We start from the raw sequence: 17,532 nt of genomic DNA on the forward strand, positions 1-17,532 counted from the left end.
GGCCGCTATTTTATTTGTAGCCGAATCTTTCCTCTTTCTCCTAGATGTATCACTATCGTGTTCATCATCTGTATTATCTGAACTATTAGAATCATCAGTTTTGTCCTCTTCATCATTATCATCATCCTCTGCATCTGAAGTTTTTGCTTTATTTTCACTGTCTTCAGCTGTATTGGCGGCATTGTCTCCCAATCTACCAGCGGCCACTTTCTTTTTATGTACATTTTCCATTTCTTTCATAAAATCATCAATATTTTGTCCCGATATGGCCAACATACGTTGCTGTAGGGAATTGGGTTTGGGCACCACTTTAGATTGTTTTGATTTGGGTACATATTTTTTAAGTACCACCTCATCGTCTTCGGCATCGGTATCAAGATCTGGAAAATCTATAAGATCTGGTGGTGGACCTACTGGTACTCCCAAGATTTCTTTCTTTTTGCTATCATCCGTTTTTTCCGAAAGTTTTGAATACTGGTTGTGAGGAAAATAAGAAATTCAATAAATTTTAAGCTTTTTGTGTGTACATTTATATAGAAATATTTCAATTATAACACTTACATTGTCATTGGTCTTTTTAAGAGCACCTGGAGGTGCTCCCGGAGCAAAGGGAGGTAAAGATAGAGCTGTGGGTGGAGGTGGTAAGCGTTTGGGTGGAAATGAGCTCGCAGAAGAAGCAGTTGTTGTAGCTGGTGTTTGGGTACTTGAAGGCAAAGGAATTTCATCAATCTGTACACTTTGAGCATGTTTAACACTTTCATAATATTGTTGCTTTTTCAGACGTTTCTTTTCATATTCAACCTCTTTGCGTTTCAGCTCGGACCAGTGTTCGGGATCATCATTATGCTGTAATTAAAATGGAAAATAATATGCTTTAAATGTTAACATAAATAAAATCATACAAGCCACCTACATAAAGTCTCATAACACGATCAAAGGTTTCCTTTAATTTCTTGCGTTTATCTCTTAAAACCTTTTCATTTAAAGGTGACGGTTGCAAAACATTGTATTCTAAAAGTTTATAAACAAAATAGTTTAATATACTTTAGGAGAGAATTACAAACATATGTATTTAAAAAATCTTCCTACCCATTTCATCGATTTTTTCCATTTCCTCCAATATCTGGCTGGGATCTTTATTTTTAAGCACTGCCGCTCTCACCATTTGACGCTGCTTTTTGTTCTTTTTCAATTCTTTTTTGCGAGCTTCCTTTCCTGAAAATAACAAGCAAAGCCATGAATATCTGCATATGTTTAGTTTCTACTCCCTTAAGGGATAATCGACGTCGTCCTTAACTTACTCGCTTGATCTGTGGGATTCATGTATTTACCACTTTTAGTGGTATTTATAGATCTGCGACCCATGTTTTTCTCGATTTATTTTTTTACTCTTTTGCACTTAAATGCTTATTTTTTTACATGAAAATTATAGAATTTGTATAAATTATACCAATTTGGCTGAAAAAATAATGTGTCAAATGTCAACTCTGTGTTTTCTTTTATTGTGATGGTATTATGGCGATAACTGAAGCGATAATAGTCAACAGCTGTTGTTGGAGATGTGCTTAAGAAATAAGAATTAAATGTTTTGATTTCACTTGTTTCAACTGCTTTTATTACTTTTTGGAAGCCCTATGGTTTTTCACAATTGTCAATAAATTGTATTACGTTTAAAATATGTAACCAATGTATCTATATAAAAAATGCTATCAATATTTAAATTAACAAAAAAATATTTTTTTGCTTTATGAAACGCCGTCAAAATGTTTGTGTTAGCCGCCGTCGTTATCTATTTTGGTCGGTATAGAGCTTTGCACATGTTTTTTTTTCACTGGCTTTGTCAAAAGAAAATTTTACTTTTTTGTTTTTATTCCTACATTCGCTGTTAAATTTCGAACACGCGTTAAAGTATTAAATTATTTTTTTAGACTTTATAAAATATTTCTGTAAAAATTTTTAGCAAAATGGCAACAAAAAACTTTACCAAACCCCGACTATCCAAAGGTATATTGGAAATGAAATTCATGCAGCGCACCAAGGCCAAAGTTGACAAAGAAATAGAAGCAGCCGAGGGTAGAGCCATGTACTCCAATGAGATTACGGAGAAAATGTTAAACAGCAATTCAAATTTCATAATTGAACCCAGTTTTGTGCATTGTGAAAATCTAATCGAGGGTCGCTTAAGTTTTCGTGGTATGAATCCCGAAATTGAACGTTTACTAGAACTGGAACGTGAAGAAAAGGCGGCAGCTAAAAGACAAGAACAAAGCACTGAGGTTTCCAATGATGATATGGTAAAGTTTTATCAAAACAAGACGGCCGGTGCGGCTCATACCATCGAAAAGAAATTTAACAAATTTAAAAAGATAAATCAAAATAAAAACAATAATAATAATAATAGTAATAATAAAAGACACCTAGAGGATGAGCAAGCTGCCGTAGCTGGTAGTGCGGGTAAAAAGAAAAAAGCCAAATTTATGAAACCTAAAACTAGTGACGACGAAGAAGAACAAAATAATTAATTTGTTTTTTACTTAGATGTATAAGTAGTTTTTAATTTTGTCTTTAGTTAATAAGAAAGAGAATATTTAACGCCACCGCATAGAATTTTGAAATATTTGTATTTTTTTTATTTTATAGAAAATATAATAAATATAACATATGTATGCAATAAACATAATCAACAAGTTTTTAAATACAAACAAAATTTGGGTAGGATTTAATTATATTTCTGTTTTCACTGCCTGCAAAGCATAAAACATATCCGTTGAATTGATCCAGCGCCATGTATTACTCCAAAACTCATAAGTGCTGCCATTGACAATGACTGTATGACATCCCACTAGTTAGAAAAAGGAAAAAATATAATTAAATTAAAAATTAATTTTAATTTGAAAAGAAAAATCGTTTAATTTTATAAAATTCTATTTGATTCCCATATTTATATTGGAATGAATCTACTTTCAATATTTTATGTTGAATTGAAATTTGTTGATTTTTAACAAAATCTATAAAAAAAAATAATCGATTAGAATAGTAACTGCTGAATGACAAGCATTTCATTTGGTATGAGTAACTCTCATCTGTAAAAATCTAACACTTGTTATAAAATCATTTAAAAACTTTTGTTTTAAATTTTCAAAACTTTAATAAAAAATTAACATAACTAAGCAACAAATATTTTAAAGAAAACTTTTAATAATTTTTTTTATATTTCTGTTTTAACCGCTTGCAGAGCGTAACACATATCGGTTGTGTTTATCCAGCGCCAAGTATTTCGCACAAAATCATAAGTACTGCCATTAATAACAACTGTCTGACAGCCCACTGTAGGGAAAAGGAAAAATAAAACTTATATTTTTGTTTAAAAAAACAGACATTTTACACATTTTATGGACAACACGAATATAACAAACTACTACATACTCCTCATGATCTACATATACATATGCACAACGTGAATTTTTGATTTTAAACATACATACACATAAACACATATACTTACTTGTATCCAAAATCCTTTGTACATCTAAAGGACTAATCATTTTATCCCAATGATGTGTACCAATGGGAGCTATTCTTAAAATATATTCACCCAATAGAACACCACCCAACCACATGGGTATGGTTTTATTAAGAGTAGTAATAAATAAAGAACCACTAGGCTAAAAATCAAAAGAAAAATATTAAAAAAAAAACATTCTTACTTATAAAGAACAATTCAAAATTACCTTTAAACACTGAACACATGATGTCAGCAAAGCAACTTTATCTTCAACATGTTCCAAGACCTCTGATACAACAACTGCATCATAATAATTCATTTTATCTTTAACATGAATTTCTAAAGGTTCTATTTTATACTGAATATGATCACATAATTTTGGATCGGCAACATGAGATAGATGTTCGCGTGCTACACATATTAACTCATCACTCAAATCTATGCCGGTCATTTGAGCGCCTAAACGAGCTAATTGTTCGGTTAAAATTCCTCCGCCACAGCCAACTTCTAAAATTTGCTGATCCTTTAACACTTGGCAAGTGTTTACCAAGTCGGGGGAGATATTACCACGAGCTACTAGACCATCACGTATGAAAGGTACTCTAAGAAATAGGATAAATAATGTTCGACTTAACTTGCCTATAGCTCACTCACCTTATGGCATTTAAAGAATGTAGTGCCTTCATTGCTCCATTAAGATTCCACCAATCATTGGCATAATTACCATGATGTTGCACTTCCCGCTGTGTTTCATTATCAATTTTCGATGTTTGTAAATCGGTTAAAGGCTGGGTATTTGCATCATGTTGACTGGCATTCGAGTGTTGCAATTTTGTTAAACATTGTACATGATTATTAGTGCATAGTAAAATTTGCCTTCTAGATAAAAATAAATTAATTATATAAAGAAATTTTCTTTCTAATTATATTAATTAACAAGTCAACCTTTGTTGTTTTATAACACCGGCAATTGTTTTAAATATTTGTTGCGACATTTTTTCAAAAAGAAAAAATTAAATTATTTTTGTTATTTTTCCAGAGATCAGCGCTGGTCAAAATTAATGCCGCCGCAAAAAAATCGAAAACTTTGAAAACCCCATTTAAAACAAAATATATATTTTTTTAAAAAAAATTAAATAATAAAAAAAACTTGTAGTGTAACACATATACCAAAAGTTTTTTAAGCGACAGCTTCTGAAATTATACTATGGCTGTATGATAACAGTTTTTATATCTAACGTCTCACGACTCTGACTGGCAGCTCCTAAAGACAGCCGTGTTTTGTTTATTTAGGCCGTTGCTACACCAAAACAATAAATATTATAATATTTAGCAATCCGGCAACTCTTTTTATTTTACATTTGTTTTTAAACGCACGTGCTGGTATTCATTAAAAAACTTTAATTTTTGTGCACTATTTTTTTTATAATAACTTAAAATTTATTAAATAAAAATGAAAACCTCCGTGAAGAAAACAATTAAACCTAAAAGTTTATCAACAATTAAGAAGAAAAAAGTGGAAACTCCCGATATTAAAAGTAAAAAAGTTAAGAAACTTAAAAAACCTATCGAAGAGGAAGAGGTGCCTGCAAAGCAAATCACTAAAGTGGACAAAAAGCTGAAGAAACAAGATAAAGAGGAGAAAAAAGTCAAAGCTGTCAGCAAAGAAGGTAAAAAATCAAAAGAGGTCTCCGATAAAACGTCCAAGAAAAAGAAGGGTCACAAGCAGGATTTGGAGGGCTTAAAAGATATTGATCCAGAATTTTATGACTTTTTAAAGAAAAACGATAAACAATTGTTGGAATTTAATCTTTTGGATAGTGATGATGACGACGATGATCAGGACAAAGAAGAGGCAAAAGTAAATAAAAAAGATAAGTCTAAGAAAGCTAAAAAACAACAAGATTCAGATTCTGAAGAAGAAATGGATATGGATGAAGAAGACGAAGATGATGATGACGATGGTAAATACCATAAACCCTCCGGTGAACTTGAGGTGGCCAGTGATGAAAGTGATTACGAGGCTGAAGATGAACCAAGTGTCGGTCCTGATGGTACACAAAAAATCACTTTGAATCTTTTGCGTCAATGGCAATTGCAATTGGAAAAGAATAATGTACCCATTGATACCGTACGCAAAGTTATACAAGCTTTTAGTTCAGCTTTGCTTAGTATTTCGCCGGATAGCGATCAAAATGTGCCCATGGCCTATAAAGTAGTGGGTTCTGCTGCTTTTAATGGCGTCATACAATTGTGTGTCTTGCATTTGCAGCCTGCTATTTTACGTTATCTCAATGTAACACCACGTTCTTCTATACCTCTGCATAAGACCAAAAAATGGAATAAAGTCAGGGGTTGTTTGCGTTATTATTTAACGGACTTAATACGTTTAGTGGAACAAGTGTCTAGTGCTAATATTTTGTCAGTGCTTTTGAAACATCTTCACCAAATGGCTGGTATGGTGGCACCATTTTCTACTCTAGGTAAAACTATTCTAAAAAGATTAATTGTCTTATGGTCAACGGGAGATGAAACTGTACGCGTTATTTCATTTTTGTGCATCTTGAAAATCACACGCAATCAACAGGTATTTACTTTTAACTATTTAAAGCTATTTAAAAAAAAATAAAACTCGATTTAATTTCATTTTAGGCCACCATGTTGAATCATGTTTTGAAAGCAATGTATCTTTCATATGTACGCAATTCGAAATTTGTTTCACCCAACACCTTGCCGGCCATAAACTTTATGAGACGTTCATTGGTGGAAATGTTTGCATTGGATTTGAATGTTACTTACCAACATGCTTTCCTGTACATTCGTCAATTAGCTATTCATCTACGTAATGCTGTTATATTGAAAAAGAAAGACAGTTTCCAGGCCTGTTATAATTGGCAATACATCAATTCTTTGCGTTTGTGGTCAGACCTTTTAGGTACCACTTCTGATAAACCACAATTACAGCCATTGGTCTATCCCTTGGTTACTATTACTTTTGGTGTTATACGCCTAATACCCACAGCTCAATATTTCCCCCTAAGATTCCATTGTATACAATCTCTTATAGATTTAGCCAAATCTACTCACACGTTCATACCAGTTTTACCTTTAATCTTGGAAGTATTAAAGAGCAATACATTTAATCGTAAGCATACAACAGTGTCCATGAAACCTATGCAATTTACTTGCATTTTACGTTTAAACAAGGGTCAATTGGCTGAGAACGGTTTTAGAGATGAAGTTGTGGAGCAGGTGTGTGGTTTGACATTGGAATATTTGGCTTACGAATCATCTTCATTGGCTTTCTGTGACTTGGCTGTACATACTGTGATGGCTTTGAAGGCATACCTTAAGGAATGTCGCAACGCTAACTATTCACGTAAATTAAAGCAATTGGTGGACAAGATACACGAGAATTCAAGATTTATTGAGCAAGAGAGACGTAAAATTACTTTCGGTCTTAAGGACACGGCAGAAATACAAGCCTGGGAGACAAAGGTCAAAAATAAGGGCACACCTTTGGATATTTACTACAATAGCTGGGTTAAGACACACGAAACCAAAAAGAGACGTCAAGCCGCTCAAGCTGATGTCATTAATGATGACTATAATTTGCCAACTATCAAGAAATCATCTAAAAAATCTTCAGTTCCAGTTAAAAATGAAAATGGTGAAATTGAACTGTTCCCATCAGATTCGGAAGATGATGATGTTAAGATTCCCGGAGCTGAGGATAGTGATGAGGAAATGTTAGAAGAGAAGCCTAAAAAGAAATCATCGACAAAGGAAAAGAAATCGAAAAAGAAAGCTAAGGTATCTGAAGAAATCGAATATAATGTGCCTGTTGAAGAACCTGTTGAGGGCGAGGAAGATGTGGATATTGTTAAAGATTTGGATTTAGATGACTGGTAATGAAAATATTCATCGGCTAACAAATCCATATTTTTTGTAACATCTTAAATACGTAGTTAAGGAATATGAAATAAAAACAAATACATATTTTACAAGAAATTTAAAGAATTTTTTAGACATGTTTTCATTACAGCTGTTCATAGAAAAGTTTAATCCGAGAGGAGCAAAGCATGTATCGTTGTGCTATTTACTCCATTGTTTTATTCCAATTTTATTTCAGATAGTAAATTATCTAAATAACGTGCAAAAAGACATAAAAAGAAAAAAATTATATTCAGTACTACAAATATATTTAGTGATACTTTTGCGACCGATATATTATAAAATACATTAGGAATTTTAACTGAAATAAATCCAATATGTTTTATGGATTTAAAATTTATTTAATTAAATATAATATTAAACATCTAACAATTTAATTAATATAAATTATCACGCACATCATTATTACACTCTAAACACTTTAATTAAAATTTCTTTTCTGGATCCTTACTTGGAATAATTTCATATTCCTTGTATTTTGGGAAAGTCCCTATAGTTTCTTTCTCCGGAGCAACCAACTTGCCTTGATCATCCTTCTTGCCATATTTGGCATCCAATTCAGCGGCATTCCTTTTCTTCATATCCATAATTTGTAAATTTCTTACCAGTTCCTCTTTAGTAGGTGGTTCCTCTCTGCGTCCTCTAAGCCAAGCCTCCCATTCAGCAGTTAGTTCTTGATCAAAAGCCTCTTTATTGGCCGGTTCAAACCATCTAGAAGCTTTACGTTTGCCAATTGATGGATCTGCTGGTATTTCAAAATATTTATTACCAAAGTAATCCTCTCCAATGTAGTTGCCACGCATCTGACGGGGTCTTAGAGATTTGAAGAAATTTTGAAAAATGATCTTGATAATATCACGCTGCGGAGGTTTTGCCATAGCGTGTAAATTTAAAAAAATATTTTTTAATTTGTGGAAATTTATTAAAATACAATAATTAAAGTGATGCACGTCGTAATATTGGTTATGTTTATGTTATGACATCTTCAGCTGTTTAGCGTAAACAATTTGTAAATGATGCCAGACTTTTTTCTATTATTACTAACAATTAAAAAATTACTGTTATTTTAAGCTTTAAAACTACATAACTCAATTTTATTGTAGGGATATAATAAATAATCTTATTAATTTATTTTTATCAATTTACAAAATTTTTAAATTCACATTCACAAAATGTAATTAAAAAAAACTACAATTACTTAAATCGGTATTCACAATTTTGCTTTGATATCTTTCTATCTCTCCCCACTTCATTCGTACGTTCAGAAGCAACAGTGACAAAAACGTATCTGAGAGTTCTGCGCTAATTCGTTTTAATGACGACTCAGACTAGCCGCCAAATGAAATTAAATGCCGCTGTCGAACATTAAAATTCCTTTGATTATAAAATGCATTGCAATCTACATATTTTTTCCTGTATAGCATCACAATTGACCACAGATTCCATATAAAACCTTCTTTTGGAAAACACTTAATTGCCAATAATTCATATCAGTATAAAATTTTACACGAATATGCCACAAAATGACATTTCTTCGAATAGGTCCATTATTTATTTATTATATTAATTTTTAATTATTAATAAAAACTAACCTACAGATAGAGTGCATAACCGAATTAAGCACTATGATTTTATAAATGACAATTTTTATAATCCCGGATTTTCAAAATCTTGCTTTCGTTTAACTGCACAATGTATTAACTTAGCCGCCGTCATAATTTAATGTATCAGCCGCAGCCACTGTTAATTTTTGTTGCCGCAGATCTCTGTGCACAGGTTTTCTTTCTTTCTTTTTTTTGGCCGTAGCAGCAGAAAAAAATCACGAAGCCAGTTTTTTTTTCTTCTTCAACTACTACTTATTTTACTCCTCCTCAACTTTTTTATAATACGACTGAAAAATTTATCAATTGCTCATAAATTTGACCAGAGCGAACAGGAAAAAAGAAAATTCAATTTCATACGGAAAAGGTTACATATAAATGTAATGCAATAAAAAAAAGAAAAAAGTGTAAATTAATAAATATATTGTGTATAAGGCAAGGTCAGTACGGAAGAAATGGAAAAAACTAAAATGTTTTGTGCAAACTTCAACACGCGTATGGATGGTGGATCAGGGTGTTGCGCTTAGAATGTAAAAAAAATATATAAAATTAATACAAATTAATAATCTTCCCCCGCGAACATACTACTATTTATATTTATTATAACTTATTGCCTGCCTGCCAGTGCACAATACACATAATATTATTTTTTGTGTGTTTCTTTTGTTTAATAATTTTTAACGAGCAAAAAATAATATGATAAAGAATACAAAGTTAATGACTACGTGAGTGCAAAGTGAGTCCGGGAATTAAAAAGAAATTATACTTTAAAAATTAAATAAAAAAAATATATCTTTTTTAAAAGTATAAAAAATAAAAAAAGTAAGAAGAAGGGTTAAAAAGGAAAAGAGAAATATAGAAGACGAAGAAGAAGAAGAAGGTGGTTTAGAAGAAGAGATGATCAATGAGAAAAGGAGGATTTAATGTCAGAGAATTGTCATCAAGAAAATACAGCAGAAAATACCACAAGAGTATCGTTAAAAAGGCAACAATAACAACAACAACAAAATAAATATTAACAGGAAACTTGTAGAGAAATTTTTTAAATAACAACAACAAACAGTTTTCCTGTCAAAACATTTTACACCTAACATTTACATATACACAAACAGTAAGTATTTCTTTTCGTTTTGGCAATTTACTCAGCCCAAACACATTTCTAATGTAAAACTAAACAAAATCTAATTCAATTATCTTCTAGTGTATACTTCACCATTTCATTATTCTACTATGAGGCCTCAGCCTCCGGGGAGTGGACCGACATTAGATGAAAATGCAGAAGAACTACGTAATGTAGAATGGTATTGGGGCAAAATTAGTCGGGAGGATGTTAAAAACATACTAAGCGGTAAACCAGATGGTAGTTTTTTAGTACGTGATGCTCTGTCCAAAGAAGGAGAATACACCCTTACTCTCATCAAAGATGGCACGGAAAAATTAATAAAAATTTGCCATTTAAATGGAAAATATGGTTTTGTGGATTGCAAATTCAACTCGGTGGTGGAGTTAATCAACTACTATAAGGCAAATTCTTTGAAACTTTACAATAAAACTTTGGATATTACCCTAAGCAATCCCATTATACGTCCCATCGAAGAAGAGGAACTACAGCCCAATGCCGATTTACGCATAATGGCCGAACAGTTTTTGGTCATACACCATCGACTCAATAAACATCAACAGAGTTTGGATCAAAAGTTAAAAATTTTCAAATCCATTGAAACCGAATTAAATGATAAAAAACTGCATCAGGAAGTATTTCTAAGGGCGGAGAAAATGTTTCAATCTCAAATTAAACTATTGGAAACATTTATCAATAGTAAACCGCAGGTCGGTACAAATACGAACCTCAATTCCTCTACAACAACGAATACATTGTCATCGTCGTTAAATACAATCTCCTCTTCCGCCGCCGCCGCCTCTGCCACAATAAATTCTCAAACTACCCGCCATTTGGAACAAGAACAGTTGCAGCTTAATGCTGCCGCTATGAAGGCTCATCTCAATGATCTCTGTGCTGAAATGAACAAGCTAAATCGTTATGTTGAAAGTAAGAAAGAAGACTACAAAGCATTGGAACGACAAATTAATGCAGCTAAACCGGAATTACAAACTCTTAATATGAGAAAAGAGAAATATATTGAGTGAGTATTTAAATTAAATTAAATTATTAAACAGAAGCTACAATTAACATAGTTAAATGTTATGTTACAATTAGAGTATGTTATTTACATTTATAGATTCATTTGTTGTTATTATGGTATAAAGGATTATATTGAATAATTTCTTTAGAAATTTCCTTTTTGTCATTTTTAATTTTTTTTAAATGAAAATTTTTAATGCATGTGTTTGCATTTTTTTTTCAAATATTATTAAATGAAATTTAAAAAAAAATTGTATCCATTTTTGGCTACATTTTATTTCTATCCAACCAAATTATTGCGGGGGTCAACAACCTGTTCGTCGCTATAAAAATTATATTTTGATGACGCCGTGTTGTTGCTTACTTTATAAAAAAATTAAAAATTGAAATGTTTTTACCATAAAAATTATTAAATTATTTATATATTTTTTAATTAAAGCCAATTTTTTTCTTTATTAATTTAAAGGCTTAAATACTTATTTTTTTATAATTTAAGAGGGATATTTTAAAATATGAATAAGATGGCTTATTATAGGAGAAAAATAATACTAAAGATATTTTTTATTGGAATAGGCTTTCTTTCCTCTTATGAGATTTTATTTACCCTCAAACATGATTGTTAATAAAACAATTCATGTTCCACATGTCAAACAATGTGGAACATTAATTGAACAATTTTATTAAAAGATATTTAAGCCATTTAATGTTTAAATTTAAACGTGTACACTTTTTTCTTAGATATGCTTATTAATTCATAACTACAAAAAAACTATGCATGTGCAAATATTGATATAAATTTATCACAGCATTAGTTCATTATAAAAGCCACACTTTTTTCACATGTGCGTCATTTGTGTATATTTTTTATACTATTTCATTTAATCATTAACATTAACATTTAAATACCTCTTAACAGATGTGCTAACAGATTGCAATTAAATTTTAAAAAAGTGTTTTAAAGGGCTACAAAAAGTTTTCCATTTTTAGGAAAAGTTTTTAGGCGAAACAAATGCAAAGAGAACTTAAACGCTAATTTAATAATTTAACATTATTCAAATATTCTTCAATAAACATATTTTTTAAAATGGACTCTTTTAATTTTAAAAGCATAACTTTAAAATTTAAAAAAACCTAAAACATTTATTTTCTAAGAAAATATAGAATTTCTTTAGCAAAAAACAAAACTTTCCTTTAAATTTACTATTTAAACAAATCTTATCATATTATAAATTTTGCAAAAACTTTGTTCAACTTTTAAAACACAATTAAAGAAATTATTGCACTTTTTCTATTATTCTAACAACTACAATAAATAATTACTTAAGTCTCTTGTTGACAGCTATTTTACATTTCATTATCTCTAAAATGATAGTGTAGTTAAAGTATGTACCCAGTTATATCATATTGTTTTAAAGATTATGGTAGGTTAGGATTCAAAGAATAGAAAATAAAAATAATAATAATAAAAATCTCACAACTATAAATGTGTATCAAATCATTAGTAATCTATAGCTACAAAATTGTTTATAATAAAACATTTGTAATCATATGTTTATGCAGAAAAATGAATGAATTGTAAACAATTCCTTTATTTGTGGTTCATAAAACAAAACAAAAAAATTTTGCCACCATATGCAAAAATTTTAAATGGAAAAGAATATTTTTAATGAAATTTTCTTTTTAAAAAATGTAATAAGAGCTGTTAAACCTTAAGTAAGTCACGTCTTGGTGTGACTTATTTCAAATTTGCTGGATGAAGTTATTTTTTTTTATAATTTCCTTTAATTATGAAATTGTAGTTTCTTTTTTTATTAATTATTATAATCAAATTACAAGCTACGTCAGTCATGCAAGGAATACGTACATACATATGTATATGTGTATATGTAGTTATTGTTATCTTTTATTATAACTAATAGAGGGATACGTGCTAATTGACTGGTTGAAGAGTTCATATTTTTAAGATTTTATACGTATTTCTAACTCCTAGCAACTAGTTTGAACGTAAAAATGAAATGACTCATAATAAAGGTGATGATTTGGTTTTATTATTTCAATTTTTATTAGGGTCATTAATAAAATCATGACGTTATAAAATTATGACGTTATAACAAAAACCTCCGTATAACAGATATGGGGTAGATAGATAGATAGATAGATAGATAGATAGATAGATAGATAGATAGAAAGATAGATAGATAGATAGATAGATAGATAGATAGATAGATAGATAGATAGATAGATAGATAGATAGATAGATAGATAGATAGATAGATAGATAGATAGATAGATAGATAGATAGATAGATAGATATATAGATAGATAGATAGATAGATAGATAGATAGATAGATAGATAGATAGATAGATAGATAGATAGGTAGATAGATAGATAGATAGATAGATAGATAGATAGATAGATAGATAGATAGATAGATAGATATATAGATATATAGATAGATAGATAGATAGATAGATAGATAGATAGATAGATAGATAGATGGATAGATAGATAAATAGATAGATAGATATCTATATAGATAAAAGCAGAATTTCCATGAATATTTGGGAATTATTAAACTCTAATAACTGAAATTAAAGTAAAAAGATTTAAACCATTTTTTTAGCAAATAAATATTAGTTTTTCTTTTTTTAAATATTGAACATTTTAAAACAAAATTAAAAAATATTGGAAATTTATCCCAAATAAAGTAGAAATTTCATTTCAGATAGATAGATAAATAGATAGATAGATATCTATATAGATATATAGATAGAACATTTGTAGCGGGTGTGGCGGCTAGGAATCTACTAAGACTCTACAAGACTTCGTTAGTGAAACCATCGCGCGACAATCGTACAAACATTTTGTACGAAGTAAGTCTGCTTGATCAGGATAATTCCCTTTGCGAAATTACAGATTATGATATCACGACTCTAGACTTCAGGGAAACACCTTTGATAGAATTTCCAACTGGGGATGATTGGCTTGTATCCGATAGACTGTTTGGTGGGTGTGCAGTTTTCACCGACGGGTCCAAGATGGATACCGGCACGGGTGCCAGTGTCTATATCGCTGATATCAACATAATACTGTCATACAGACTCCCTGACGAATGTAGTGTAGATCTGGAAAGCGACGGAAATTGTCGGTTGTGACAATTTATGTTGCTAGTCAAGCTGCTCTTGGAGCATTGCATTGTCACACGGTACAATCGCACCTTGCCCTTAGCGACATTATGAGACTGTTTTTAAATTGTGTTGGGTACACGGCAATGTGCATAGTAATAAGGTTGCGTACGAACTAGCTAGATTAGGTTTGAACCTTGATGTAGATGACAGTTAAAGGATAGTACTGTACCGGACTATTGTAGGTTATGCAAAGGTGAGGAGGAATAGGAGAAATATGTTAGGGAATAGGTTCCATTGCGAACTGGGAGAAATTGCAGGACTTAATCATCGCAGTCTACTAGGTTTTGTCAAGGAAATTAGTAACTTCTTTGACTGGGCCGTATAGGGGATAGATAGATAAATAGATAGACAGATAGATAGATAGATAGATAGATAGATAGATAGATAGATAGATAGATAGATAGATAGATAGATAGATAGATAGATAAATAGATAAATAGATAGATAGATAGATAGATAGATAGATAGATAGATAGATAGATAGATAAATAAATAGATAGATAGATAGATAGATAGATAGATAGATAGATAGATAGATAGATAGATAGATAGATAGATAGATAGATAGATAGATAGATAGATAGATAGATAGATAGATAGATAGATAGATAGATAGACAGATAGATAGATAGATAGATAGATAGATAGATAGATAGATAGATAGATAGATAGATAGATAGATAGATAGATAGGTAGATAGATAGATAGATAGATAGATAGATAGATAGATAGATAGATAGATAGATAGATATATTGATTGATTGATACTCAACAAGGATGATGCTTATTTTTCAATTTTCTCAATCTTAACTTAAGACATAAACATGAAATTTATACTAGTCAAAACCTTATAACAAACTTTTTAAAACAGTACAATCAATTTCTTCATAAAGTACCTAAATGTAACAATAACAAAAGTGTTAAAATGTTATTTAAATTTTTAATTTTCAAAAGTTTTCAATCTTCTTCCGATGTCTTAATTTCTCCTTTCAAATACTTCGTGTTGTCAATTATCAGCTAATTTTGAAAATATAAATTGAAGTAAATAACAGAAAAAAAAACTTTGTCTTTACTTCGTTTTAAATTACATTTTGCGCATTTGTTATTTTAATATGTTTATTTTTTATTACCTAAACATGTACACTAGGGTATGATTTTTTGCAATTCTGGAAAATATTAAAAATACCATAGCTACCTTATAGCCCATAGGACAGTATGGGCTATAAGGTAGTGCTATGATACTTTGCTGCCCAACAAAAGTCATTACCCTAATGTACATATATATGTATTATATTTATGATGGAATATATCAGAATTTGTTAGGGTAATGTAAAGTTAAGTACTTAAAAAGTGCATATGAAAAAAGCTTGTAATATGAATTGATATAAAATGTTTGACAAAAGAATTCTTTATATTTTTACACTTATGCCATTTAAAGAATCTTATCAGCAAAATACAATTATTATTTTTACCCTTTTAACAGTAAAAGAAATAAATTTTTATAAAAATGGTTGGTTTTAAATGGCGTTTTAATAATGAAATATTACAGGGATAAATACAGAATTTTCATGAACATTTGGGAATTATTAAATTGTAATAACTGAAATTAAAGTAAAAAGATTTAAATCATTTTTTTAGCATATAAATATTAATTTTTCTTTTTTTAAATATTGAACACTTTAAAACAAAATTAAAAAATATTGGAAATTTATCCCAAATAAAGTAGAAATTTCATTTCATTTCAACGGTTTAAAAACAATTTAATTATAATTTCGAATTTAACTAAAAAATTTAGAAAATTTTGGCTTTGTACTAAATTAAATTTATATATTAATGAATGTTCACCACAATCTTCGAAATTTCTAACATATTTTAAAAAAGTTTCTAATTCCTTATATATATGTGTATGTATGTAGTACGTTCAAAAAAAAAAAAAAAAAAAAAATAACACTTCTTAATTTTGATTTCTTTTTTTTTTTTCAATGTGTCAAAATAACAAAGAAATAAAATCAGATTTATATCAAACATAAGAATGTATGCAGCTACACACACACACACACGAATATAAGAAACACATTCAAACATTTATAAACCTAAAGATTTTTATTTATAAAAATTTGTATATAGTTATGTACATATTTTTATATACGAACGTACAATACACTCTCATACATAGTATTGCTTGTAATACAAATTTATTTTTAACTGCGCAATTATAAATATATAGGACACTTTCAATTAAATTAAGATTAGATGTTTTATTTTGCACATAATTTCTCCGTGCTGCTCTTAGAAACAAAATGAGAAATGCGATTAAATTTTAATTATTTACATTTTTTTTGGGGGGTTTTTATCAGATTTTCATTTAGCTATGTTATGCCGGCTTGCACGTCGTCGTCTGCCAGTATGTCTAATGGGATTCTTATATACAAGATTATATTCATTCGTTCTTTATCAATGTACACATAAATGATTTAATCACTTAAATTTGATTAAATATTTGTTTTATGATAAGAAAAGAAAATGAAGCCTTCTCAACAGTTCAAGAGTGTAGATGAGAGAAATGCATTTTTAAATATGATTTTATAATAAGTTATCTATAGTACAGATAGATAGATAGATAGATAGATAAATAGATAGATAGATAGATAGACAGACAGACAGACAGACAGACAGACAGTAGATAGATAGATAGATAGATAGATAGATAAATAAATAGATAGATAGATAGATAGATAGATAGATAGATAGATAGATAGATAGATAGATAGATAGATAGATAGATAGATAGATAGATAGATAGATAGATAGATAAATAGAAAAATATATAAATAGATAAATAGATAAATAGATAGATAGATAGATAGATAGATAGATAGATGCATACATAGATAGATAGATAGATAGATAGATAGATAGATAGATAGATAGATAGATAGATAGATAGATAGATAGACAGACAGACAGACAGACAGATAGATAGACAGACAGACAGATAGATAGATAGATAGATAGATAGATAGATAGATAGATAGGTAGACTATAGACTAGACTATAGACTAGACTATAGACTAGACTATAGACTAGACTATAGACTAGACTATAGACTAGACTATAGACTAGACTATAGACTAGACTA

General features: G+C 29.8%; 6 protein-coding genes across 8 annotated transcripts in view; 3 read left to right on the top strand and 3 right to left on the bottom strand.

Annotated features, from left to right (window-relative positions):
• LOC111686431 (WW domain-binding protein 11) overlaps positions 1 to 1,512 on the bottom strand; it is a 2,171-nt gene extending 659 nt beyond the window's left edge. The window contains exons 1-5 of the mRNA XM_023448789.2: positions 1,302 to 1,512; positions 1,090 to 1,215; positions 914 to 1,011; positions 562 to 846; positions 1 to 474 (exon numbers count right to left, since the gene is read on the bottom strand). The exon at positions 1 to 474 is cut by the window's left edge and continues 359 nt beyond it. Coding sequence (XP_023304557.2) covers positions 1 to 474; positions 562 to 846; positions 914 to 1,011; positions 1,090 to 1,215; positions 1,302 to 1,365 — 1,047 coding nt within the window. The 5' untranslated portion in view covers positions 1,366 to 1,512. The remainder of the gene's footprint in view (positions 475 to 561; positions 847 to 913; positions 1,012 to 1,089; positions 1,216 to 1,301) is intronic.
• A 237-nt stretch (positions 1,513 to 1,749) lies between these two features.
• Positions 1,750 to 2,680, top strand: LOC111686434 (M-phase phosphoprotein 6). The gene has a single exon (XM_023448792.2). It carries the CDS (start codon positions 1,965 to 1,967, stop codon positions 2,520 to 2,522), a length of 558 nt encoding a protein of 185 aa, XP_023304560.2. The 5' UTR covers positions 1,750 to 1,964; the 3' UTR covers positions 2,523 to 2,680.
• Positions 2,603 to 4,620, bottom strand: LOC111686435 (ubiquinone biosynthesis O-methyltransferase, mitochondrial). 3 transcript variants are annotated; one of them, XM_046945571.1, is made up of 5 exons: positions 4,451 to 4,619; positions 4,160 to 4,384; positions 3,732 to 4,107; positions 3,506 to 3,665; positions 2,603 to 2,842 (listed from the first exon to the last, which is right to left on the bottom strand). In XM_046945571.1, exons 1-5 carry the CDS (start codon positions 4,498 to 4,500, stop codon positions 2,724 to 2,726), a joined length of 930 nt encoding a protein of 309 aa, XP_046801527.1. In that variant the 5' UTR covers positions 4,501 to 4,619; the 3' UTR covers positions 2,603 to 2,723. The 3 variants fall into 3 exon arrangements, with proteins under 3 accessions (XP_046801527.1, XP_046801535.1, XP_046801521.1); XM_046945579.1 differs by lacking the exon at positions 2,603 to 2,842 and adding an exon at positions 3,129 to 3,327 and having other exon boundaries at positions 4,160 to 4,381; positions 4,451 to 4,620; XM_046945565.1 differs by lacking the exon at positions 2,603 to 2,842 and adding an exon at positions 3,129 to 3,327 and having other exon boundaries at positions 4,451 to 4,616.
• Positions 4,621 to 4,863: 243 nt separating this feature from the next.
• Positions 4,864 to 7,516, top strand: LOC111686433 (nucleolar complex protein 2 homolog). The gene is made up of 2 exons (XM_023448791.2): positions 4,864 to 6,092; positions 6,158 to 7,516. The coding sequence occupies exons 1-2, from the start codon at positions 4,959 to 4,961 to the stop codon at positions 7,415 to 7,417; spliced, it is 2,394 nt and encodes a 797-aa protein (XP_023304559.2). The 5' UTR covers positions 4,864 to 4,958; the 3' UTR covers positions 7,418 to 7,516.
• A 236-nt stretch (positions 7,517 to 7,752) lies between these two features.
• LOC111686432 (NADH dehydrogenase [ubiquinone] 1 alpha subcomplex assembly factor 2) lies at positions 7,753 to 8,450 on the bottom strand. Its single transcript, XM_023448790.2, has one exon. The coding sequence runs from the start codon at positions 8,335 to 8,337 to the stop codon at positions 7,885 to 7,887; it is 453 nt and encodes a 150-aa protein (XP_023304558.2). The 5' UTR covers positions 8,338 to 8,450; the 3' UTR covers positions 7,753 to 7,884.
• Positions 8,451 to 9,239: 789 nt separating this feature from the next.
• Positions 9,240 to 17,532, top strand: part of LOC111686430 (phosphatidylinositol 3-kinase regulatory subunit gamma) — a 22,060-nt gene continuing 13,767 nt past the window's right edge. The window contains exons 1-2 of the mRNA XM_046945561.1: positions 9,240 to 10,171; positions 10,262 to 11,204. Of these exons, the coding sequence (XP_046801517.1) occupies position 10,171; positions 10,262 to 11,204 (944 nt within the window). The 5' untranslated portion in view covers positions 9,240 to 10,170. The remainder of the gene's footprint in view (positions 10,172 to 10,261; positions 11,205 to 17,532) is intronic.

This window comes from Lucilia cuprina, chromosome 2 (genome assembly GCF_022045245.1).
Source record: "Lucilia cuprina isolate Lc7/37 chromosome 2, ASM2204524v1, whole genome shotgun sequence".
In the NCBI taxonomy this organism is placed as follows: Eukaryota; Metazoa; Arthropoda; class Insecta; order Diptera; family Calliphoridae; genus Lucilia; species Lucilia cuprina.

Excerpts from the sequence above, each read along its gene's own strand:
- LOC111686433 (XM_023448791.2), top strand. The coding sequence starts at position 4,959 with ATGAAAACCTCCGTGAAGAAAACAATTAAACCTAAAAGTTTATCAACA. Across the intron at positions 6,093-6,157 it reads AAATCACACGCAATCAACAG|GCCACCATGTTGAATCATGT; the intron begins GTATTTACTTTT and ends ATTTCATTTTAG.
- LOC111686434 (XM_023448792.2), top strand. The coding sequence starts at position 1,965 with ATGGCAACAAAAAACTTTACCAAACCCCGACTATCCAAAGGTATATTG.
- LOC111686432 (XM_023448790.2), bottom strand. The coding sequence starts at position 8,337 with ATGGCAAAACCTCCGCAGCGTGATATTATCAAGATCATTTTTCAAAAT.
- LOC111686435 (XM_046945571.1), bottom strand. The coding sequence starts at position 4,500 with ATGTCGCAACAAATATTTAAAACAATTGCCGGTGTTATAAAACAACAA. Across the intron at positions 3,666-3,731 it reads CATGTGTTCAGTGTTTAAAG|CCTAGTGGTTCTTTATTTAT; the intron begins GTAATTTTGAAT and ends TTTGATTTTTAG. Across the intron at positions 2,843-3,505 it reads ACAAAGGATTTTGGATACAA|TGGGATGTCATACAGTCATT; the intron begins GTAAGTATATGT and ends TTTTCTAACTAG.